Here is a 23,167-nt window from a genome sequence, read left to right on the forward strand (position 1 = left end):
GTAATCAATCAATGACCTATTTATTTGTTTTTTCTAAATTATTTATGTGAAGAACAAAATTTTAACTGTTTGGAATCCTGTCTATTGACTACAGTTTTTACTTGGTATTTATAGTAAACCTTGCACCTTTCGTCTTACCTGGAAGAGCAAACAAATTTTTTCTTTAAAGACTATTTCCCCTGACCTCAATGCAGTTCTCAAAATAGTTGTCATGTCTTGATATCTTCAACATTACTGAAACCACAAGCTAACTTAAAGATTTCTGGTCACCCAAAGGTGATTGCTATGAAAAAGGATTTTTCTTTGAATATCTTTAAGGAAAAGAACACTTTTACCAAAAGAAGAATATTTGCCAAGTGGCTGTTGAGTTAAAGCTTGCTTCCAAATGCCAGTTGTTTCTTTCCGTCATTACAGAGGGTAAAGGTTGTAGCTGGATTGAAACCACAAAGAAAACACATGGGAGGAGAAAGAGGTGGAGGCAGAGAGAATGCAAAAGATGATAGGAAAAAGGTGTATATTCCCTAACAGAAAGAATGTATAAATCCAAAGAAATTGGTGGTTATGGGTATGTATGCGTAGTTCAGCCAGGGAAGTAAGAAGGTGCAGAAAGAAGTAGCTAAGTGTCATTATAAAAGAATATGTCACTTCTTCTGTTCTTTTCTTGGTCTCAACAAGTTTGTCATGCTTGTCATTGATTTAGTGATGCTAAGTTGATGGTAAATCTAACTTATAAACATGATCCAGACCAAATTTTTATAAAGCAACAAGGGCACATTTGTCAATCTGGTTCTTAAAGATCAATGTTAGGGAACATAAACAATGTATTATAACCAGTGCTGAAGCAGGATATATTTTTAAATTATTTAAATACAGTATGGAGCTAGAAGCAATAAAATGTTTTAATTGAATATGGAGTTATTGCATGGTGTTGCCACAGAGCAGAATGAATTACTTGGGTCTTCAGCAGCATATAAGTATATGATTGTATTCCTCAACTCTTAGTGTTTTGTATTTTTATAATGGTTGACTTATGATTGACTTTAAGATCATTATAACATCGCTAAATTACCAATACATATTTTCAGCTGTAACTCCATTCTACTGCAGTACTTACTTTAAGAATATATATGTGTATATATAACTGTGTACATTTATATATATACACGTGTGTACATACATACACATATATATGAAACTTCAGACATTTATTGTTTTAACTGCTGTTTAATGCTTCTACTGTTGACATTTGTACTTAATGTATTTTACGATCTTGTGCAGATTATGTTAAAACAATTATATGCACATATCTGAAAAATGTTTAAATGCATATTAATTATTTTTCTGTATTGAATACTAACTTCTGTCAGGCTTTTTAGTTGTTAATCTTTTCCTAGTTCAGCAAGTCTTTTGGAAATAAAAAACATTCAAATGAGTACATCCAGCACTTACACTTCATTTGGAATTTCTGTAGGCTATGGCCATTCAGATGCAGATGTTCTTCACCAGTCTTTACTTGAAGCAAATATTGCCACTGAAGTTTGCCTTACAATTCTGGATACTCTGTCATTATTCACAATGGCTTTTAAGGTTTGTTCTTGACTTGGTGTTAAGATCTCCCATAATAATCTTTCAGAAAAAATATTTTTTAAAAAAATATTTTTAAAATTATATTTGTATTTTATAATCTAGTAATACAGCATTGTATTTTTAGCATTTCTAGCATTTCATTTCATTATTGTGTCATGAAGTGGATAACCTCTCACAGCAAAATGCTTTGGCTTCAGTTATACATTGCACACAGACTCCTTACTGATCAGCAGGAATCTGTGGGAAAAGCTCCCTCCTCATACTAACTTCCTAAAAATATTTCTAGAAACTTTAGTGTCTACCTAATATTAGTGGTAAAACTGTCTTTTAAAGTCCATGTGGGGTGAAAGGTCTAGTGTATGGCAAAACCATAATTCATGATTGGACACTATCAGACTTTTACATTGAACGTGGCAACTTCTTATATTAAGTCACTCATTAATTAACAGTAATTTGTGTGTGTTCCTTTTATGTAACTTTACTTCAAGTTGTCCACTAATAAGACTTCTTTTTAGTTGTATCAGTTACTGTAGCTCTCCTGTGGAATCTTTTTATAGCATGCCCACTTGCATACCCCTTCTGTCTGGTTTTTTTGAGCTTTTCGAAACATTAAAGGTGAAGCTATAAAAAGGAGACATGATAGCTCTACTTTTTCTCCCCTAATTAGAGCAGTGTATCCAGATCCTTGCTTGAAGATTCAAATTTAGTGTCTTACCTTTAATCTAGTTATGAAAACATAGCTTATTTATAATGAGATTCCTTTTAGTAGTAATTTAATTAGAGTTTAGAACCAATTCTGTCCACAGACTTCATGACAGAATTGAAAATGAAGATATGTAGTTTTAAAGATTTAAAGAAGAATGGACATTAATCTTCTAGTTAACAGCTGCCTATCACGCTTAGAATGACAGTCCTTCAAGGTTATCTGTATGTAGTATGTTGAGAAAGTAGGTAAGAGTATAGCAGAGTAGTCTGCAAGATGCAAACAGAACAGGTGGGAGAATCAGGAGCTTCTACTCAATCAACTGCATCTAAAATACATAAAATCATAGAATGGTTTGGGGTGGAAGGGGCCTTTAAAGATCATCTAGCTCCAACCCCCCTGCCATGGACAGGGACATGTTCTTTCACTAGATCACGTTGCTCAAAGCCCTGTCCAGCCTGACCTTGAATGCTTCCAATGATGGGGCATCCACAACTTCCCTGGGCAACCTGTTCCAGGGTCTCACCACCCTCATTGCAAAAAAAATTCCTCCTTATGTCCAATCTGAACCTACCTTCTTTTAGTTTAAAACTGTTTGCCCTTGCCCTGTCACTACAGGCTTTGGTAAAAAAAAAAGTCTCTCTCCATCTTTCATATAAGCCCCTTTTATATATTGAAAGGCTGCAACAAGGTCTCCCCAGAGCCTTTTCTCCTCCAGGCTGAACAACCCCAACTATCTCAGCCTTTCTTCGTAGGAGAAGTGTTGCAGCCCTTTTGCCATTTTCATAGCTCTCCTGTGGACCTGCTCTAACATGTCCGTGTTGTTCATATACTGGGGGCCACAGAGCTGTATGCGGTACACATGTGGGGTCTCACCAGAGCAGAGTAGAGGAGGAGAATCACCTCCCTGGACCTGCTGGCCATGCTTCTTGTTATGCAGCCCAGGATGCGGTTGGCTTTCTGGGCTGTGAGCACACATTGCTGACTGATGTCCAATTTTTCATCAACCTACATCCCCAAGTCCTCCTCTGCAGGGCTGCTCTCAATCCATTCATCCCCCAGCCTGTACTGATACTAGAGATTGCCCCGACCCACATGCAGGACCTTGCACTTGGCCTTGTTGAACTTCATGACGTTCACACAGGCCCGCTTCTCAAGCCTGTCAAGGTCCTTCTGGATGGCAGGCTACAGGGAAGCCTCTAGCAATTCAACTGCACCACTCGGCTGGGTGTCATCTGAAAACTTGCTGAGGGTGCACTCCATCCCACTGTCTATGTCACTGATGAAAATATTAAATAGTACTGGTCCCAATAAGGACCCTTGAGGGACACCGCTTATTACTGGTTTCCACTTGGACACTGAGCCATTGAGTGTAACTCTTTGGACGTGACCACCCAGCCAATTCCTTATCCTTCCAACAGTCCATTCTTCAAACCCATATGTTTCTGGTTTAGTGGCAAGAATGTTGTGGGGAACCATATCAAAGCCTTACAGAAGTCCAGATGGATAGCTCTTCCTTTGTCCAGTGATGCAGTCACGCCATCGTAGAAGGCCACTAGATTACTAATACCGATCTGCTTCTTCTATATAATGTGCTAATTATTCCCAAAAGGCCAGACAACTCTTTTTTTCATCACAATCATCTTTCACTAGTAGGGATCCAGAGCTTTATCTATTACAGCAGGTGAATCACAAGTTATGTCTGCTTCTTGGTAGAATTTTAACTGATCCTGTGTGAACTCCTACTACTCTAGGTGGTTTTAGTGAACCACCTACCTCTGATGTTGGGACATCTGAAGAAAGCTTGTTATATCAATTTCCTCATAAGGATAGGAGTTTGTAAGACAACGTTTCATTATTTTGCTATAAATCTGGAAGTAGTAAGCCTTACCATCTTTTAGAACTTGCAGTTAGGTGTTTAGGTTTGGGTCATCTACAAACGTCTGTATGCTGTTCCAAGAGATAAAACTTTTTCCTATGACCAAATAGACTGACAGGCTTATATTGAACAGTTTATGTCCAGCTTCCTCTAAAATGGCCTGGTCGTGGCTTCACTGCATAGCATTTGGAGATCTTTGGTCTCCTGGGAGCATTTGTATCTCTTCATCCACAAAGCTTGAAACCACACTGAGTTCTTTTGGTCTGCAAGTCACATTGTCAGAATGGCTTTTAATGGAGGACTGCCTCCTTCAATTTTTTAATATTGAGGAACACCTGAAATGCCTAGGGCTACGCTGAAATTCTTTAGCCTGAAAAATTTCTTCTGTGTCTCCATGAATAGAAAAGAAGACATCTGCAGCTAGACATCTCTTCCGTGTTTGAGAGAGCTTAAGGCATGCTACAAGAGCCCAGGTCTATACTGGGGCTCAAGAATCTATTTTAAAAGTTTGTTAAACTAGATTCTTTGCATTAATATTACCTTAAAACTTATTTGAGATCGTGATGTAGCTGCCTCGCAGCATACCATTTGGATGCCTGTATATAGTAATGACACGGAAGAGTGGAGTGTGCAGAGGGGAGGTGCAGAAGGTGCAAGACCTAGTTAGGATCATGTTGGAGGGCCAGTGGAGTCTGAGGGAGCAATACTTAACATGGTCCTCTCAGTTCTGGACTCCCTGAACTGCAATGAGCAGTCCCTGAATTGATTAACCCATTTTGGTGTTTTGTAAGAGGAGAGACCTTGTCATTTCATCCTAGAGTCCTATAGGAACCTAGTGCATATGGTCAGTCGTTTGAGGGGAGTGTTTTTGAGAGCACTGTAGTAGGAGGTACTGCTATGAGAAAATTCCACTGTCTGAGCTGCTAAAGCCGGCGTAACTAAAATGTATTAATACTTCGAGCATGCCTCTCAAAGAACTGTTAATAGTAATTGATTTAATTAACAGCTGTTAAAAACAGTTGTATTCTCTAAGTCTATTCAGAAGCCTACACTTCCTTTATAAGCAAGATTAATGAAGTGTTAGAAATAGCTAATTGAAATTCAGATATGTTTTTATTATTAAACATCTTGGTAATACTATGCAGATTATTTTTTTTTTATTTCCTGCTTTTGCATGATCTGTGTATGTTCTTAGAATAGTATAAATGTGTCACCATACAAAACTCCTAAATTCTCACTATCACTTTAAAGAATCAGCTACTAACTGATCACGGACATAATCCACTGATGAAGAAAGTATTTGATGTATACCTCTGCTTCCTTCAAAAGAATCAGTCTGAAACGGCATTGAAAAATGTCTTCATTGCTTTAAGGGCCCTTATATTTAAGGTAAGAAGTTTAAAAATAATTAATCTACAAGTACTTATCCAGTTCTTTAGTTAACAATATATTATGTAAAAATTTAAGAACTAAAATCCCAAATTATAGTTGGTGAATAAGGACTGATCTGATCCTAACAGCGTGGAATACTTGTCCTTAGAATTGCTGTAAAAACCATTTTGTGTCATGAACTACTATAACTGTCTATTTTTTCCATAGTTTTGGAATATTAATAGGTTTGTATTTTTCTTGATATGCTTATTTTATCAAGAACTGAAGCTAGTTTTAATGAATAACTTCTTTCTTTTCTACTTTTTCCTCAGTTTCCTTCTACATTTTATGAAGGTAGAGCTGATATGTGTTCTGCACTCTGCTATGAAATTCTGAAGTATTGTAATTCCAAACTGAGTTCAATTCGTACTGAAGCTTCACAGTTACTGTACTTCTTAATGAGAAATAATTTTGATTACACAGGGAAGAAGTCTTTTGTTAGGACACATCTACAAGTTAGTATATTTTATTTTTCATTTTTTAAATGTTGCATTTGTAGATGCACAGTTGCATACCACTGTGCAAAGCCCTGTCAGATAAAGACATAAAAGAAGTTATTTTGGGTTCAAGCAAGGCTGGTACTATTCTAAGAGTGAGAAGATGATAATAAAAGTATGTTCAGTATAGGGAGATACTTAAAAACAATTGGATGGCTCTGTGTTTCATAGGAAATAATTTTTATTTGTCAGTAGCAAATGTTCTGTTTTGTAGATGTTATTTTGATTGTTAAATGGCATACCCTGTTGTATCCGAAGATGAAAAGAATGCAGCAACAAGCATGTAAAAGTCTAAAATAAAACAAATACATAGAAAATTCTGTGTTCTGACAAAGCTGGGAACAATAGATTACTACTTTTATGATCTCGCGCTACTTCACCTAGGAGTCAGTCTTTAGAGCAGAGAATGTGTTTGCATTAAATTTACACAAGCCTGTTTTTTCTTGCCTATGTTATTGTACAAGTAACTTTAAAAACAAACAAACAACAACAAAAAACAAATAGGATTTTACTTAAGGGAAAAATCTTTCAATTAAAAAGAACAAAACTTCCTTTGTAATTGCTTCATAGGTACATCTCAAGGGAATTTCATGAAATATGCACTAACAAGATATTTGTTTCTGTCAAGGTTATTATTTCAGTAAGCCAGTTAATTGCTGATGTTGTTGGAATCGGAGGAACTAGATTTCAGCAGTCTCTTTCCATCATCAATAATTGTGCCAATAATGACAGAATTATAAAGGTCTGTTTTTATTCTTCTTTCCATACTGTAGAAGGATGCTTGAAAACTCTTTCATTGCATCTTGTACAATTATGTTTTGACTTTTTATTATGCAAAGAATAGAAAAAGGTAGTAGTTAACCTAACTTTTCTATGTTTTAGCACACTACCTTCCCTTCTGATGTTAAGGATTTAACAAAACGGATTCGTACAGTACTGATGGCTACAGCTCAGATGAAGGAGCATGAAAATGATCCAGAAATGCTTGTAGACCTCCAGTACAGTTTGGCAAAGTCTTATGCTAGTACACCTGAACTAAGGAAGACGTGGTTAGACAGCATGGCAAGGATCCATGTTAAAAATGGAGATCTTTCAGAGGTAAGAGAAAAAAAATCAAACTAGTTTTAGCTTTGTAATAAGCTTAAGCTTATCTTTCTTGAAATGGAATGTACTATATGTTGTTGTTGTTAGTGTGTAATATAATAAGCATTTTTAATAAATTTTGAATTGTTAGTAGATTAGTTTTAATGGCTGGTAGGTTTTTTTCCTATCCAAGTACATCTGTAAGTCATTTCTCATTACTAATGTAAGCTGTATGTTTAACTATGGTAGCTGATATGCTACTAAGCCAGGAATGGTCAATGCGAACCATGGAAGACACAGACCTTCTACTTAAAAATATCTGCTTAAAAATATCTTTGTTATCAGTTGCTAAAACACTTAAAGCCACTCTTTGAATTCCTCTCCAGCTGCCTTTACAGACTTGGCTTGATTCTATTCCAGACTGCTTACTAAAAAAGTCCTAATTTTCTTAAAATTGATATATCACAATCTTTTTGTTTGAAAAAAGGAAGCTATCCGATTTCACTGTGCTGTTAAAATATTTAATTCTAGCAAAAAGGAGATTTTGGAGTAGGGATTTTTATATGTCTTGATGTAAGTGTTTTATCAGCATACAGAATGAATTTTGTCTCTTTCTGGAAGTTTGTTGCATCCAAAAGTAAATCACATTGCATGACATCATTGAATTTCATAAACATATCTGTTAAACTTGTCATCATGTAAGCAAGTAAACATCTCCAAGAAATAGTAGCTGCTATCTTATGTCTTAGTACTAGAATTCTTTTCTTCTGTATGGTGGCAACACAGAACGCATATACAGCGTTCTGTTACTAGCTTGCATTTTGAAAGAAACAACTTCAGCTCTTTCAGAAGACAAGCCCTTTTAGTCCTTTTCAGGTTTGTTTTTATTTTGTTTTATTAAAAACTTAGAATCTCTGACTGTATGACTCGATGGGGACCTCTGTAAACCACCAAGCCCAATGCCATGCAGAGTGTGAATTAGAGAGAATTTCTGACAGACACTTACCTTTTTCCTTCACCTGCAGTGTCTGAGGTTCTGCAGCCTCCGTATATGAACTGTTCAATTGAGAATTACAGTTAGAGTAACACTTTGCTGTAAGCCTAAACCTTTTTAGTAAAAGAAGGATCTTGAATCTTTCATTTCTCCTTTCTGTGGAGAAAAGTGATCAATGTCAACTTCATGAAACATCTCAAATGTTTGGAGACTACTCTGTCGCCCTTTTTCTTCTGTTTTCCAGACAACACCAACCAAATTCCTTCAAATTCCATTCGTAGGTCAGATTTCTTCTCTTTTTCTTTTGCTGCTTTCACATGGTCTGTCACCAGTTTTTTTTCTATGTTTTTCTTGGTCTGGAGCCAAAAGGCAGACAAAACAGGTTAGCAAAAGAACCACCAAATGTTGAGTAGAACAACTAATAGCTCCTTTGTTTCACATAACACTTAAAATACATCCCAAAAAGAGATTTGCCTATTTTTATTATAGCATGGCATTCCTACCTTGTAATTTGTGATCCGTGGTCACTCTCAGTTTGTGTACTGCTGTCTGTGCTCCTCAATGCTCTGGTAAGGAGTGAGTGCTCTTGCACAGTTACTGTTTTGCATAAATGAGGTGGAGAATTCTTACACTGGTCATAGGGCATCTCCTGCAAAGCAGCAAAAAGGAAAACCAAAGAAATAATCTCAGGCTAGGGCTCTTCTTATATACCTTGTTTTCAGTAGTTCCGTTATAATTGTAATTTATAAGATTGTTATTGTTTCTGTTTTAGGCAGCAATGTGCTATGTCCATGTAGCAGCACTGGTTGCAGAATATCTCACACGAAAAGGTACGATTTTGAAATCTTTAATGTTTATATTTTGCTTTTCCTAAGCTATAATGACAATAGTTTCTCAGAGGAAGTTGTAGGCATTTCAGTGTTTACCAAGGAAGAAATTCTGACCTAACCAGATAGCATACTCAAATATTTAAGAGTATACTTACATATCTAAGTGGCAGCATTTCAGATAAAGCTAAAGTAAAATTTTTAGGAAAGTAAAAGTTATTATTTTGCACCAGAGCTGCTAATAGCTGAAGTCAGACCCTCTCTAAAGCAAACTTATCAGTAAATATTCTTGTTCAACAAGTAGTCTTTCACTGCATATAGGGAAACCTGGCATTGCCAGAGAAGTCAAAATAAATTCATACAAATTTTCAGATGCTGAGTCAGTGGTAGTAGTGCTCAGAATGCTTCACCTGTCTTGGTGTTCTCTGCTAGCAGCTGTCTGTAAAAGCGGGTTTCTGATGACCGTTGAGATAGGGTAGGAAACTATCTTTCATTTATAGGGTCAGAAGAGTTCCCAGCTAGGGGTTTGAGAAAATAAAAGCTTATGTGGCTTTTATTAAGAAAAACAGATCTCTAGAAGAAAGTTTCAGAAAACTGTTAAGACTGATCATGACATTGAGCTAGTCTTTTGTTGTTGTAGGCCAATTCACATTCGCAGCTTTTTTTCTTTGCTTTTGCATGACAGTTCAAAATGAAGCAGATGCCTTTTCTCTCTTCCTTTTGTGCCGCTTGCCAGATACTTGTATAGTGTATAGGCTATCCTCCCTGCCCCAATGATTTCAGAAGCTACTGTGAGACCAAATCTGAAACTAAGTTGATTATCAAAGTTACTATGTCCTCTTGGAAGCCTGATAACAACTAACTGATAACTAGTGATAATCTGTATCAATTTGTGATTCCTTTGGGTGATCTGCTATTTTTGTCTACTGTCATAAAAGTTATTTCCTCTTAGTAATATAGAGGGTCAAACTTCTATCTGTGGTATTTCCAGGAGCAAAACAAAACCATGCATTTGAAGTAGTCATTCAGTAAAACCTCTGGTGGTCAGACTCCCACCTGAGCAGAAAGAATCTTTGTAGGAATGAGCTGTGAAATAAATATGTGCAAGTCCTTGTGCTTCTGTAGTATTTACTGATTGCTCTTGAGGCTTTAATTAATACAGTTTTTGGCCAAACCCCCCGATTTCTTAGTTCAGCAATCTGATATAATAAAAAAGAGCTAAACAGAATGGGTAAAAGAGGCAGGTTTCACATTAGAACATTCTAAACCCCATTTTTGTCAAATACTTACTTCAGTAAAGAAAGTTAGATAGCTGGGGGTTTTTTCTTGTTTGTAGACTGACTTTCTATATATACAGCTGAATAATCTGGTTTGCCATCCTTTGATCATTTTGTATGGTTGATGTCAGTCTATTCATATTGTTCAGACTGGGGAGGCTGATATGCCAGGGCCTGTTAGAGTACACAGTTCCAGCATGACTTCACACCAGTTTAATTAAATACTGTAGAAGTTACCTTGATTACCTTAGACTTAGGGTGGGGTAGATTAGACACAGGTTTAATTTAGGAAGATTAAGACGCTATTTATTATGGTAGGTAAGAGTCCAGATATTAACATTTGTGGTTTTTTTAAAACCTATTTATACTTACAGAGTAATGTGAGGTCTAATATTTTAATCACGCACTGGGAGGCGGGATTTATTTTTTATTTATTAATTTGGGAGTATGTATATTTAAACATGGCTTCTGCCTTATCTAGCATTGCAAAATGACCTAGTATTATTGTCCTGGTTTCGGCTGGGATAGAGTTAATTTTCTTTCTAGTAGCTGGTATAGCGTTATGTTTTGGATTTAGTATGAGAAGAATGTTGATAACACACTGATGTTTTCAGTTGTTGCTAAGTAGCGTTTATACTAAGCCAAGGATTTTTCAGCTTCTGATGCCCAGCCAGCAAGAAGGCTGGAGGGGCACAAGAAGTTGGGAGGGGACACAGCCAGGGCAGCTGACCCCAAGTGGCCAAAGGGGTATTCCATACCATGTGATGTCATATCCAGTATATAAACTGGGGGGACTTGGCCTGGGGGATGAATCGCTGCTCGGGAACTAACTGGGCATCAGTCAGCAAGTGATGAGCAATTGCACTGTGCATCACTTGTTTTGTATGTTCCAATCCTTTTATTAGTATTGTCATTTAATTATTGTTATTATTGTTAGTTTCTTCCTTTTTGTTCTATTAAACTGTTCTTATTTCAACCCACAAGTTTTACCTTTTACCTTCTGATTCTCTCCCCCATCCCACTCGGTGGGGGGGAAGTGAGTGAGTGGCTGCGTGGTACTTAGTTGCTGTCTGGGGTTAAACCATGACAGTTATTCTGGTGGAAAAAAGTAAATTTGTCTATTTTTCTTTTTCAATGACAGGGATGTTTAGGCAAGGTTGTACTGCTTTCAGGGTAATCACACCTAATATAGATGAAGAGGCTTCAATGATGGAGGATGTTGGAATGCAAGATGTTCACTTCAATGAAGTAAGTAAACGTAGGAGAGTTAGAATTGATGCACATTGAAGTGCTGTTTGTTTTCCCAAGTTTTGTGTTTCAGTCTGGAGGCTGACTAATAGGATGGATATTATAATTGTCGTCTTAGCTGCTATTCTTATCCTGAAACTGAAATAAAAAATTTCTGTGAGCTGTCCCAGCTTTAGACAATTTACTATATGCATATATCTTAAATAAAGCATTAGCACATCAACTCAACACCACTGTTGGAATAAAATTAAGCAAAATGGAATTTTAAGCTATATGACAGGCTGAACAGTAATGTGGCTTATTTATTAGAGTTAACAAGATCTGGGTTTTCTTTTAAAACTGACTTTGATTTAGATTGTTACTATACCAGCAATTATGAAGATCATTTTTGTTGGTTTACAGTTTCCCTATGCAAATATGCCATAACAATGAAAGTCATTTTACTGACACCAGACTTGCATCAGTGTTGTTTGTTCCTGGCTTAAGTTTCACACCTTGTATCTTTGTGGATCCATCTGTTCTGGCTCTACAGTAAATTTTACTATTAAGAAGCCTACATGAAAAGATTATTCATAATCTTGCTCATGAAGAGTTACATCTACACTATGTTTTTGCCAGTATAGGTGGTGGAGGGAGGGACAGACCACTACTTGCAGTAGGTGTGTTGAAAAAATCCCTGGTGTGTAAGCATAATTGTACAACAAAAATATTTTTCTTTTGTGTTTTAGTTTATATATGGTGAAGGTGTATGACAAAATTATTTGATTGTGCAAATTGTGGCTATGCTAACAGATTTAGGAGGAACAGATTAAAGACTTAGCTGTTTAAGCCTGGCTTTAGGCCTAGGGTACCTATGTTTTACTCCTAAATTCTGGTACTCCTTTGCTCTATTGTTTTAAGACAAAAATTGTTGACTTTCCTTCTTCAGGCAAGGGGAGGCAGGAGTTGGATTTACTTGAAATGAGAAATATAGCACTTTTGCTTTCCAAAGACACCCAATAGCAGATCGGTGTTTTTTTTAATTTGTGTTATGTTCTATAAATCACTGATTCTCCTCATCCAGCATGGAATTTACCATGTTACTCAAAGGGAAATGTAAGCTGCTCTAAGTGAGCCAAGAGTTGGTTTTCTAGTGACTACTGCTGATGGAAACTTTTGTTGGAAATTCTTGTCAGCGTCTACCTGACAAACCATTTGTCAGAGCTAAATTCTTTCGTATTTTTTAAATTGGAATGTCTTTATTCTTCTTCTCATTAGCCAGTCCCTGCAAAAAGGATATACTGCTTTTTCTGGGTCATTGAACCATATGCAAATTTATTTCCATCTCTTACTTCCATTCCATGGAAACACTAAGCCAAGAGTGAAATTGAAAGCATGTGGATCTTGCAAAAGGATCAAACTTCACCAAATTTTCTTTTTCCCTTTTTAAACTTAACCATATAGTACTGTAACTGGTTAAATATTGAAAAAAGTTACTATTTTTCAGTTAACTTCTTATAGTTCACCCAGGAAGAGTAATAATAGGGAAAAACTCTTTGGTTTTTAGTAGACTAAAAATCATGAATAAATTAGGATGACTAGTATTTTACAGAAGAATTTCAAACCAGGTAGTCTAGTTGCTTCATGAATAGGAACATATTCGTATATGGAGTGTTTCCTTGGTATGTTCTTGTGTAAGGAAAACTGTATTAGTCTAAGAAAAAAAAAAATCATATGACAGATCAGTTGGGTACAGAAATCAGAAAGCAGAAACATATCTTTCAAGCTGTACTATACTACTACTGAGCAAAATGATGCTCTGATGGGAATTCTTCCTATACGTAGTAACAAAGACTCGTGGAATTTCTTTCTTGAAACTTGGCATTTCCCTGGATGCTAGTTACTTTAGAGTTAAATCTCCAAAACAGTCAGTAATTAGAACTATTGGGGGGGTCAGGGGGGATCCCTCCATGTTTCTAAAAGGGGCAAAGCATCCTTTATATTCTCCAATTTATATAAAGTCTTCCCAATTAGGTGAAATTTGTCTTAAGACTTTATGTGGTTTCTAATTTTAAAAATCAAAATTTTTAAAATTCTCAATTTAATTCTCATTTTAAAAGAATTCTCTTTCAGGCCAGGGTTAGCCTGACTCATTTCCTAAACTAGCCAGCTGAAAAAACAAAATTTTGCTTTCTTTTTTTAACAAAGTTACCGTGTGTGTTTCATGAACAGTTGTTTATGTGGACAGCCTATTCAGCAGCACAAGTCAAATTCTCCTTGCAGAGCTAGAAGTCTTCTGGGTGTCAGAAATAGGAGGGTAAAAGCTTGGAACCTGATATTGTTTCCATGCTAGGCTTTGCTGTAAGCAGTCCATCTGTGAGAGATCTGAGTTACAGCTAACAGGCCTGTGGCAGGTGCCAGATTCCGTGCGGATTAAGGTTGGAAACAATTTCATTCAAGTGGGCTGTTTTTTTCCAAAATAAACTCTGCCAGAATACAGCTCCACTACGGATAGTAAGTTAAGCTCTTACCTTCCTTATTTATTTTTTCTGGTATCTTGTTAGCTATGACTTTCCATGAGAGGAATCATTCTAATTTGCAGATTGGTAAATGAAATGGCTTCACAGCTCAGATGGTATTATAGCTCTTTTAAGTGATCAACACGCAGTGTAATTCAATATATTAAAGCACTTTATGAAAAACAGAAATACGTACTCACCCAAACATACAAGACACTTTTAAGTGTGGTGGCGAAGGCTGGTATTCTTCATAGGTACTCAGGTTGATACCGTTTAATATCTTCATTAGCCATCTAGGTCACGGGATACAGCGTGTCATCAAGTTTGCGGACAAAACTAAATGGAGAGGGGAGTGACTGATATGCTGGGGGACAGGGCTGCTGCCATTTAGAGGGACCTCAGACTGAAGGAACACAGACACCTCTCAAAGTTCTACAGAGACAAGTGCAAAGCCTTGCATCTGCGAAAAAAATCACCCGATGTCTCAGTACGGGCTGGGGATGGACGGGCTGGGCAGCAGCTCTGCAGAAGGACCTGGGAGTTCTAGTGGACGAGAGATTGAATGGGAATCAGCAGTGTAGCCTTGTGGCAGCAAAGGCCAACTGCATACTGGGTTGTATTACAAAGAGCATGGAGTCAAGAAGTGGAGGGAAGTGGGTTTTCCCCCTTCTACTTGGCATTTGTGATACCCCATCTGTAATCTTGTGCCCAGCGCTGCTCCCTCAAAGTCAAGAGGGACACCAACAAACTGGAAGAAGTCCAGCTCCTAAGGTGGTTAGTGGATGAATAAGACGCTTCCAAGAGGTGCGCCATAACAGAGTAGGAGGCCGTTCTCACAGGGTACAAGAGAAAACTCTGATTGGATATATGGAAAAAAACTTTTCCCATGAGAACGGATGAACACTGAGGCAGGTGGCGCAGAAACGTTGTGTTCTTTTCCTCCCTCCTGTCAGCTCTCCCACGTGAAGCTTTTGCTCTTCGTATTTTTTTCCTGTGTGCAAACAAGATTGTACTCCTTTGCTGCATTTGGATGCCCTCTGACGTCTAAGACCCTTGTCACAAAGCAGTGTTTGTGGACAGCCCTTGTGGTCCAGCAGTGACGCTGGTCTTTCAGTTCTCACCACCTGGCTGCTGAGGATGGAGATATTGGAGAGTCTCTACAGCCCCATAATGATTGGGGGAAAGGAGGGGATGTTTTAGGGACCATTGCAGCACACGGATAAGGGTAGCATTTTTCAGTTTCTTTTTGCTCTCTAATATTAAAGTTGGCTTTTCTTAGTGATACCTTTATGCTGTCTTAGTCCTCTACCAAAGGGAGGAGGGGAATAGAGTAGCGTTGGATCCCTTCTATGGATAAAAGGAGTCATTTCCAGCTTCTGCGTTTCACCACTACGATGCAAGAATGGTACCAGGAGGTCTCAAGAAGTAGAAATGTCACGTCTTCTGACATCTCGCAGTCTTAGACTGGGATTCTCTTGGAGGTACTTGGAGCTCCAGACATGTTTGAAGAAAACTGAGATGTGTTAGGGTATGTGGATGGGAATGAACTTCTTCACAGTGATTCTGTCACACTCAAGCCATGACCAAGTATATGACAGCTTCATCACAGGAGCTGTAAGCTGTTCCATAATATTTGTGAAATTATTTGTTATAACTGAGTTAATGGAGTTAGCCAAGTAATTTTAAATTTATGAAAACTAAAGTAAAGTACGAATGTTATCATAGTTTTGTGACGCTTATTGAAGTAGGAGAAATTAAATGCGTGGAAAATAAATTATTATGACAAACTGATGGAAGGGACTTCATAATTATGATGTAACTGCTCTAATGCAAAATGTGTACGTCCATTCTAATATATAGATAAGCATAGTGCTTATTTAACCTTAAATAACTATCTTTTTGCTACAAGGATCGTTGCACAAGTCGCTTGTGACTCTGTTTTGACCCTTCAGGGTTTCTCAGCTTCTCTAACTGTTGTTATATGTATTTTCACTCTGGACCAAGTGTACCAAATTCCACTGTTGTACCTTGATAATTACTTCTGAGTACAGATTTTGGAATTGTATCTTTTTATTTTATTGTTGATGTAATTTGTTTGATAGTTTCCTTCATAACAATAGCGGTCAAGTATTTGTATAGCTGTCTTTTTAAGATAATGTTCTTTGTGTAAAACCAAAAAAACCCAAGGTTTTTTGAAAAAATAAAAACATGTTACAAGGTAAGACAAGGATCTCAAGGTGAGACCTTGGGTCCTCACACAGGTGTCATTTGTGGACTTAAGATGTCAGGAGTATCTAAAAGAAAAATGCTGTTTGTGGTAAATATGAAGAGTAGTGGACACTCAGACCATTCTGTTCTGTTTTGTTTCCCTTTAGCAATTTTTGATTGCCACAATAATTTAAATTACTGTGTGTTGGTAATTTTGTTTTGAGTCAAGATCTCCTTTTTCATTGGGAAAAACTTTAGTATAGTTATTTGTGCTTTTCACAAGTATTGAATTGTTTTACTTTTTCACATGTTTATCCAAATCTAGGATGTGCTGATGGAGTTGTTGGAGCAGTGTGCTGATGGACTCTGGAAGGCAGAACGCTATGAACTCATTGCTGACATATATAAACTTATAATTCCCATTTATGAAAAACGGCGAGATTTTGAGGTACTAGATTCATCATAAGTAATTCTGAGCAAGAAAAAAAAAAATTTTCTAGTCTAACTGCATGACACATTTGACATCACAGAACAAGAGTATTAAAATTGTAACTGAAATATGAATGTTGTTTTAATTTTGAATAATTAAAAATGTTTAAATAAATGTAAATAATTAAAAATTAATCTTGCATATTGTCATTCTGATACAAGTACTAAAGCTATTGCTACTGTTCAATGAAACAGTGTTTTTAGTTGTTATTAATTACAAGGGCATAATTTATTGTTGTTTTAAGATAGGAAAATTCTACGTTATTCTTTTACCCCCTGATGGTTTTCTTTTATTTTTAGAGGCTTGCTCATTTATATGACACTCTTCATCGAGCATACAGTAAAGTAACAGAAGTTATGCATACAGGCAAGAGACTGCTGGGAACTTATTTCAGGGTAGCGTTCTTTGGACAGGTGAGTATTAATTAACTTTCATTTGTCTGCTCTGTGCTGTAAGGAAAACTGGAATTTATTTTACAAGGTATACTATTTCATCATCTATATTGATACCATGACATAAAAAGTACAAGAAATGTGTTCTGTAAGAAATAATTAAACGTCAATAATTTAGTTTAAAACATGTATCAATTCCGATACAATTCTTCCTTATTTTCCTCAGTAAATTTTTTGCCTTTTTGTCCTTTTTCTTCTTTTATTTACTACCTTAAGGCAGCGGTAAGTTTTCTATAATGTCAGTTCTTAGCAATGTATTGACTTAATGTGTAGTGCTACAGTGTGGTTTGCAAGGCTGCTTCTTAGATTGGTATGCATTAATAGCCATTGCAATTCAAAAAATAACATTAAGTTCCATTTAGAGAACAAACCACTCTCTTCTATGCATCAGTATTGCATGCTTTGAACAAAAGTTCTGGCTGTGTATTGGACAGCTTCACATCTAATCTATGTCTAGAACGCTTATGTATCAGTATGGTATCACGCAGTATCAAGTAATACACTTTCTACGTGCATAGCCCAGTTGCTAATTGTTCAGCTGAGCATGGAGAATTGTACAATACTCTGAGCAGTATAACTTTACATGTATTCTGTTGTCTTTTATAACTTTATAGCAATACCAGTTTACAGACAGTGAAACAGATGTTGAGGTAATTACAGTAACTGCTTACAAAGCAAGCAATGCAGTAAAAACTACTGCATTTCACCTTAGTTTGATGTGGGTATTTTTGTCAATCTAGCCTGTGTTTATACATGATATGTTGTGCTTTTCTATTTTGTCTGTTTCATTTATGACAAAAATATTTCTTTTCCAATTCCAAATGTGAACTCAGACATGGCTTGTTGTTTTCAACCAATGACCTGTTTCACTTTCCACATACTCTCTATTGCATTTACTTATGGTTTTAAAACAAATGCTTTATGTAATGAAAGTAAAGTAGTATATGCCAAGATAGTACAACATAAAATTAACATTTGGGGGTAAATTAAATTTCATTTTCCGGGATTAATTTTTTATTACTACATAAAGAAATTTTTCAGATTATTTTTATAGAAACCATTGCCAAAGTACTCACTTGTGAATCAGATAGTCGTGTTGGGCAGCAAGATTTCTGTTTTGGCAAGTGAAACAGTGCTGAAAGTTCACTTTTAAATAAAAGTGAAGAAAAGTTATCTCAAAGGCTTGGCACACCATAAAATTACAACAAACCTTTACAATTTTAAATGTGTGTTTCCATTGTCTTTCACTCATTCTGTAGTAGATAATTACATTTTTCTGTTTTGTTTTTTTTTTTTTTATTCTCTTAGGAAACCTTTTTTACTTAGATTTTAATTTCTCCTTACTTACATATGCTTGAATCCTGATGTTAAATGTTTATATTTGCTTTGAACCACATACATTATGTTCATCTTAATCATTGTCCTATGTGTTTTTTTTCCAAGATTTTGATTACTTCATTTTTTGCAGGGATTCTTTGAGGATGAAGATGGAAAGGAATATATCTATAAAGAGCCTAAACTCACACCTCTCTCAGAGATTTCCCAAAGACTCCAAAAACTCTACTCTGACAAATTTGGGTCTGAAAATGTCAAAATGATTCAGGATTCTGGCAAGGTATGATCTTTATTCTCTCTAAAAAATTCTGATATATTGCTTCCACTAATCCACTTGAAATACTGTGGGATCACTGTCTGTCACTCATTGTGCACACAGACATAGGTGTCTAAAAAACTCTACTGGTTGAAGGGCATGAGAGAAATATCATCTCCTATTAAGTTTACCTTTAAGAACAACCAAAAAGCTTGATTTCCATAGTGTTATGTCTCACAATAATAATTGTGTCTTAGAACAAATTTGGACTATGATCATATCCTGTGTTATGTTTAGCTGTATTTCTTGCCAGTTCATGCACAGTCATTCTTTGGAAGTTTTTCCCTTTTCTGCACCTTGAAAGCAGAGTCCAAACTTTCTTCTGAAGTAAGAAACAGACCCCTCTACTGAGAAAAGTACCATATGTAAATAACATTTTAGTTCTGTATCATTTGTTCTTGTTATACTTTGCTTATGTCTCTGAGCCTTTTCAATTTATAAACACTTAAACTGTAGAAAAAAATGCTCATGCAAAGTCATCTGGTTAAATCTACATTTGTCATAGGAAATGTTTTCCTTTGTAATTGAAGGCTCCAAAACCATTTAACTGAAGAGGGCTACAGTATCCCACATGCTGAGAAGAACACATACTGCACAAGAAGCCTCTCTGCATTCCTTTTATTCCCTTCCTCAGCCAATTTTTAACTTTTGTTTGGATTCAGACTTTATGGTGATTTTCCCTTATCCATCTCTTCTGTTCCTTGATTCTACCAGTAAGATCACAAAGTTCTGTGCTTCTTGGCCTGAATGTGCAGCAGTGATGGGGCTTTTCGATATAGGAACTTTAAAAGGAGAGGAGGACTTATGCAAGGGCTAGATTTCATGCCACAGAAGGCAAGAGAATTATATTGTAATCTCAGTTTTTCACAGGTCTTCAAGTATACTCTCTTGAATTCTTTACAATTAATTATAATGCACGTGTGTGTTAGCATTTGTAGGGAACATTTTTGTCAGCTGTATCAGAATGAGTACATAAATTACGACTTAAGTTCCAGTCCAATAATCTTGAAAACATTGCAGATTTTAAAAAAAAGTAATTAATCAAGCAGCATGTTCCAATAAAAATGGGTAACAGCAGGGAGACCTTAGCTCTGTTCCCAGTTTGCTCCACGACTTACCTAGTGACTTCATGTGTGTATTCGCATTGTTGTTTTTCCCACTTAGTTTATGGAAGTGAAATGGCTCAGAGACAGGCAGAGATAACATGAATATTTGACATGGGACAAAAATGGTAGGCAACAACTGTTAGAAAGATGCACAGGTTTAGGGTGCCCTCTCTATCCCATGCTTGGGGGAATTTACAAAAAAAAAAAAAAAAAAAAAAAAAAATCCTTGGTCCATTTAGTGACCCTGTTGGGTGAAGACTTTGGAGGCCTTCTCTATTGGTACGAGCAACTAGTTGCTGCTTTTACCAAATTAAAGATCAGCCAGTCCATGAACTCATCCAGTTCTAGAAACAAAATGAACTGAATAGTGAAGCCTTCAATTTGCCCTGCTCCCACCAGTATATTCTTTGGGACCCTCATAAGGTGTCAGAGTTGAGATGGGTTGGGAGGAGTACCTTCTGAATGTAATACCTGAATTATTTGGAATGTAGGGGTTTATTTTTAATTATTAACTTTTTTATATCACTAGCAATTTTTGGTCTCCAATCTACTGCTGTATCAGCTGTCATGGAGGACAAGTATTTGTTTCTGGGTTTTCTGTATCTGTGCCTTCCAGTGTTAATCAAGGGTATAACTCTGTATTATGTTTTTGTTTGCAGATCTGCATACACCAATTATCAATAATGAGTGTTTAAAAAAAAAAAAAAAAAAAACACAAAAAAATCCAAACAGAACAAAAAGCAGAACACATTGTAATGCATCTAGCGATGTTGTCTTCCCAATAGTTAGAAACTGAACACAGAAAAGCCCTGAGAGACCATTAACATTTCCTGTGTTTTCAGTAATTTGAAGGTTGAGACCAAATTTAATTTCTGAAAGTTATGTGACTAAAATTAAATCCACTTTATTCACAGTGTAGCTATCTGATTGGTTTTTTTCATGTTTTTAAGGTAAATCCAAAGGATTTAGATTCAAAGTATGCATATATTCAAGTTACACATGTAATTCCATACTTTGAAGAAAAAGAGTTGCAAGAAAGAAAAACAGATTTTGAAAGGACCCATAACATTCGTCGCTTTATGTTTGAGATGCCTTTTACTCAAGCTGGTAAAAGACAAGGAGGAGTAGAAGAACAGTGTAAGCGACGGACTATTTTGACAGGTACTGATTGAATGGAAATTTCCTTTAAAAGAGAACTGCTCTTTTATTTTGTTTTTTATACTTAATTCTTGATACTAGGTTTTTCTATATGTTGTGTATTTTGTCAGAAAAAATCCTTTAGAAGATTTCGCATGTGACTGTTGGAGGTGACGAGAGTTGCATAGTATACCAAAATACTGTTAGACAAAACAAACTTTTAAAATTAGTACATACTTGAAAGTAACACTAAAAATTGTGATATGCAAACACTTATAAATTACTATCTGCGAACACGTATATCATTGTGATTTCTTAACCCGTAAGCGTTGGAAAAAGAGTAAAATCTCATATTTGACTATGTTCTAACTACCCTTCACTTTTAAATAATTTTGGGTTTTTTTTATAATGGAATGTTTGCATCTCTCCCTTTGCCCTTTCCTGTGCTCACCTCTTTGCTATAAAATATTGAAGAACAGTGGCATTATGCTTGCTGATTTGGGTGAGAGATTTTTCAACATTCTTTCTGTCTTGGAATGTGTAAAATGCAGCATTGGTTCTTTTGGCTAAAGCACTAGAAGAGCCTGAAGGGCAGGTTCTAGTTTGATTTCCAGCCTCTGTTCTGTTGTGGCTTTGGTCTAATCACTGTGCTTTAGTTTCTCATTTGTTAGCTTTAGAAGGGAGAGAGAGTGCCCATCTATCTCCCCATGGCCTCAAACTTTAAAGATATTTAGTTCACTGATACAAAACATTTTATTATGCTTTTAAGGGAGATAATTAAAAGTTACAGTGTGTTTGGCAGTGTTTCTGTATAATGTGTAAATCTGAGTATGTGAAATAACAAGTTGACTGGAAGCATTAATTCAAATGACTTAATTCTGTTCTGTATGGGTTTTTCCATTTCACTTAAAGTCCTTTATAGCTATCAGCCAAACTACTTTTAATATTTTTAGCCAAAACTAGGTTTTTCAAATTGGTTTCTTCAAGGGATAATCCTCAAATAATTTGGGGGTTTTTTTGCTTCAGCTTCAAGAATTGTGAATCGGGAGTGTAGCTTTCCTTGTTGTTAAATAAAAGACTGTTTTGTGTTTTGTCTCTGTTAAGTGTGTGCTTCTGTATCACTGTCTTAATATAGTGATAAAAACAACTTAAATAAACGACTTCATAATGCCAGCTGTCCATAGCCAATACTTGTGAGGAAATAGAAAATACAGCTTTTCTATTTTTGATTCTTCTCCTCTTTGAGATATGTGGATGATAAGCAATTCTTTTTACAGTTCTCATATGAATTAAGTTCCAATGGTTTATTTCTTGGTTATTATTAGTAGCAGTAATGACAATGATCTTTCTTTGCTGTAATACATGTAAGCCTATGCATATTTACATTTTCACTATTTTGTTTCCCTGTACATTTGGTAGTATTTCTGATTATATAAAGTTATTAAATTGAGCAACTAATTACATCAAAATGAGATTTTAGCATAAAATTCTATCAGAACACACCTTATTCAAAAAGCTTTTTCTAACTGTATTAAACTTGTTTCCGTCCATAGCTATACATTGTTTCCCCTATGTGAAAAAGCGCATTCCAGTAATGTACCAGCACCATACTGATTTAAACCCAATTGAAGTAGCCATTGATGAAATGAGTAAAAAAGTTGCAGAACTTAGGCAGCTTTGCTCTTCAGCTGAAGTGGATATGATCAAATTGCAGCTGAAGCTCCAAGGAAGTGTCAGTGTTCAGGTAAGACCATATACTTTGCCATTCAGCTATTGTCCTTGATTCTGTCCCTGAAAAATTATATTAGTAGCATTTTATCATTAGTTTCTATTCTGTATATTCAAGAATGTCCTAAATTAGAAATATGCTCACTGTTTGCAGTTATGTCCAGAATAGGAAAAGCAATAAAAGCATTTCATATAAACACTGATCATGGACAATTACTTGAAAGGATTAAGATTCATCTCTGGAATCTAAGGTGCTCTGAGCCCCACCAGGTTTTGGTTTAAAGCTGAAACTACCATAAAATAGTGACTTCCCATATGAGGATGAATAAGTGTATTTTGCCTAAATGTAGGTCTGCTCACAGTAGGTTCAA

At 36.1% G+C, this 23,167-nt stretch overlaps 1 protein-coding gene across 9 annotated transcripts in view; it reads left to right on the plus strand.

Moving 5' to 3' along the window:
* Positions 1 to 23,167, plus strand: part of DOCK9 (dedicator of cytokinesis 9) — a 134,248-nt gene that overhangs the window by 105,552 nt on the left and 5,529 nt on the right. For all 9 annotated transcript variants that reach the window (XM_075045930.1, XM_075045933.1, XM_075045936.1 and 6 more), the window contains exons 39-50: positions 1,472 to 1,587; positions 5,421 to 5,558; positions 5,873 to 6,055; positions 6,726 to 6,839; positions 6,980 to 7,195; positions 8,947 to 9,004; positions 11,420 to 11,526; positions 16,558 to 16,680; positions 17,022 to 17,135; positions 18,643 to 18,789; positions 20,882 to 21,092; positions 22,622 to 22,812. In XM_075045930.1, the coding sequence (XP_074902031.1) occupies positions 1,472 to 1,587; positions 5,421 to 5,558; positions 5,873 to 6,055; positions 6,726 to 6,839; positions 6,980 to 7,195; positions 8,947 to 9,004; positions 11,420 to 11,526; positions 16,558 to 16,680; positions 17,022 to 17,135; positions 18,643 to 18,789; positions 20,882 to 21,092; positions 22,622 to 22,812 (1,718 nt within the window). The remainder of the gene's footprint in view (positions 1 to 1,471; positions 1,588 to 5,420; positions 5,559 to 5,872; positions 6,056 to 6,725; positions 6,840 to 6,979; positions 7,196 to 8,946; positions 9,005 to 11,419; positions 11,527 to 16,557; positions 16,681 to 17,021; positions 17,136 to 18,642; positions 18,790 to 20,881; positions 21,093 to 22,621; positions 22,813 to 23,167) is intronic.

Source organism: Buteo buteo, chromosome 14 (assembly GCF_964188355.1).
Source record: "Buteo buteo chromosome 14, bButBut1.hap1.1, whole genome shotgun sequence".
Lineage (NCBI taxonomy): Eukaryota > Metazoa > Chordata > Aves > Accipitriformes > Accipitridae > Buteo > Buteo buteo.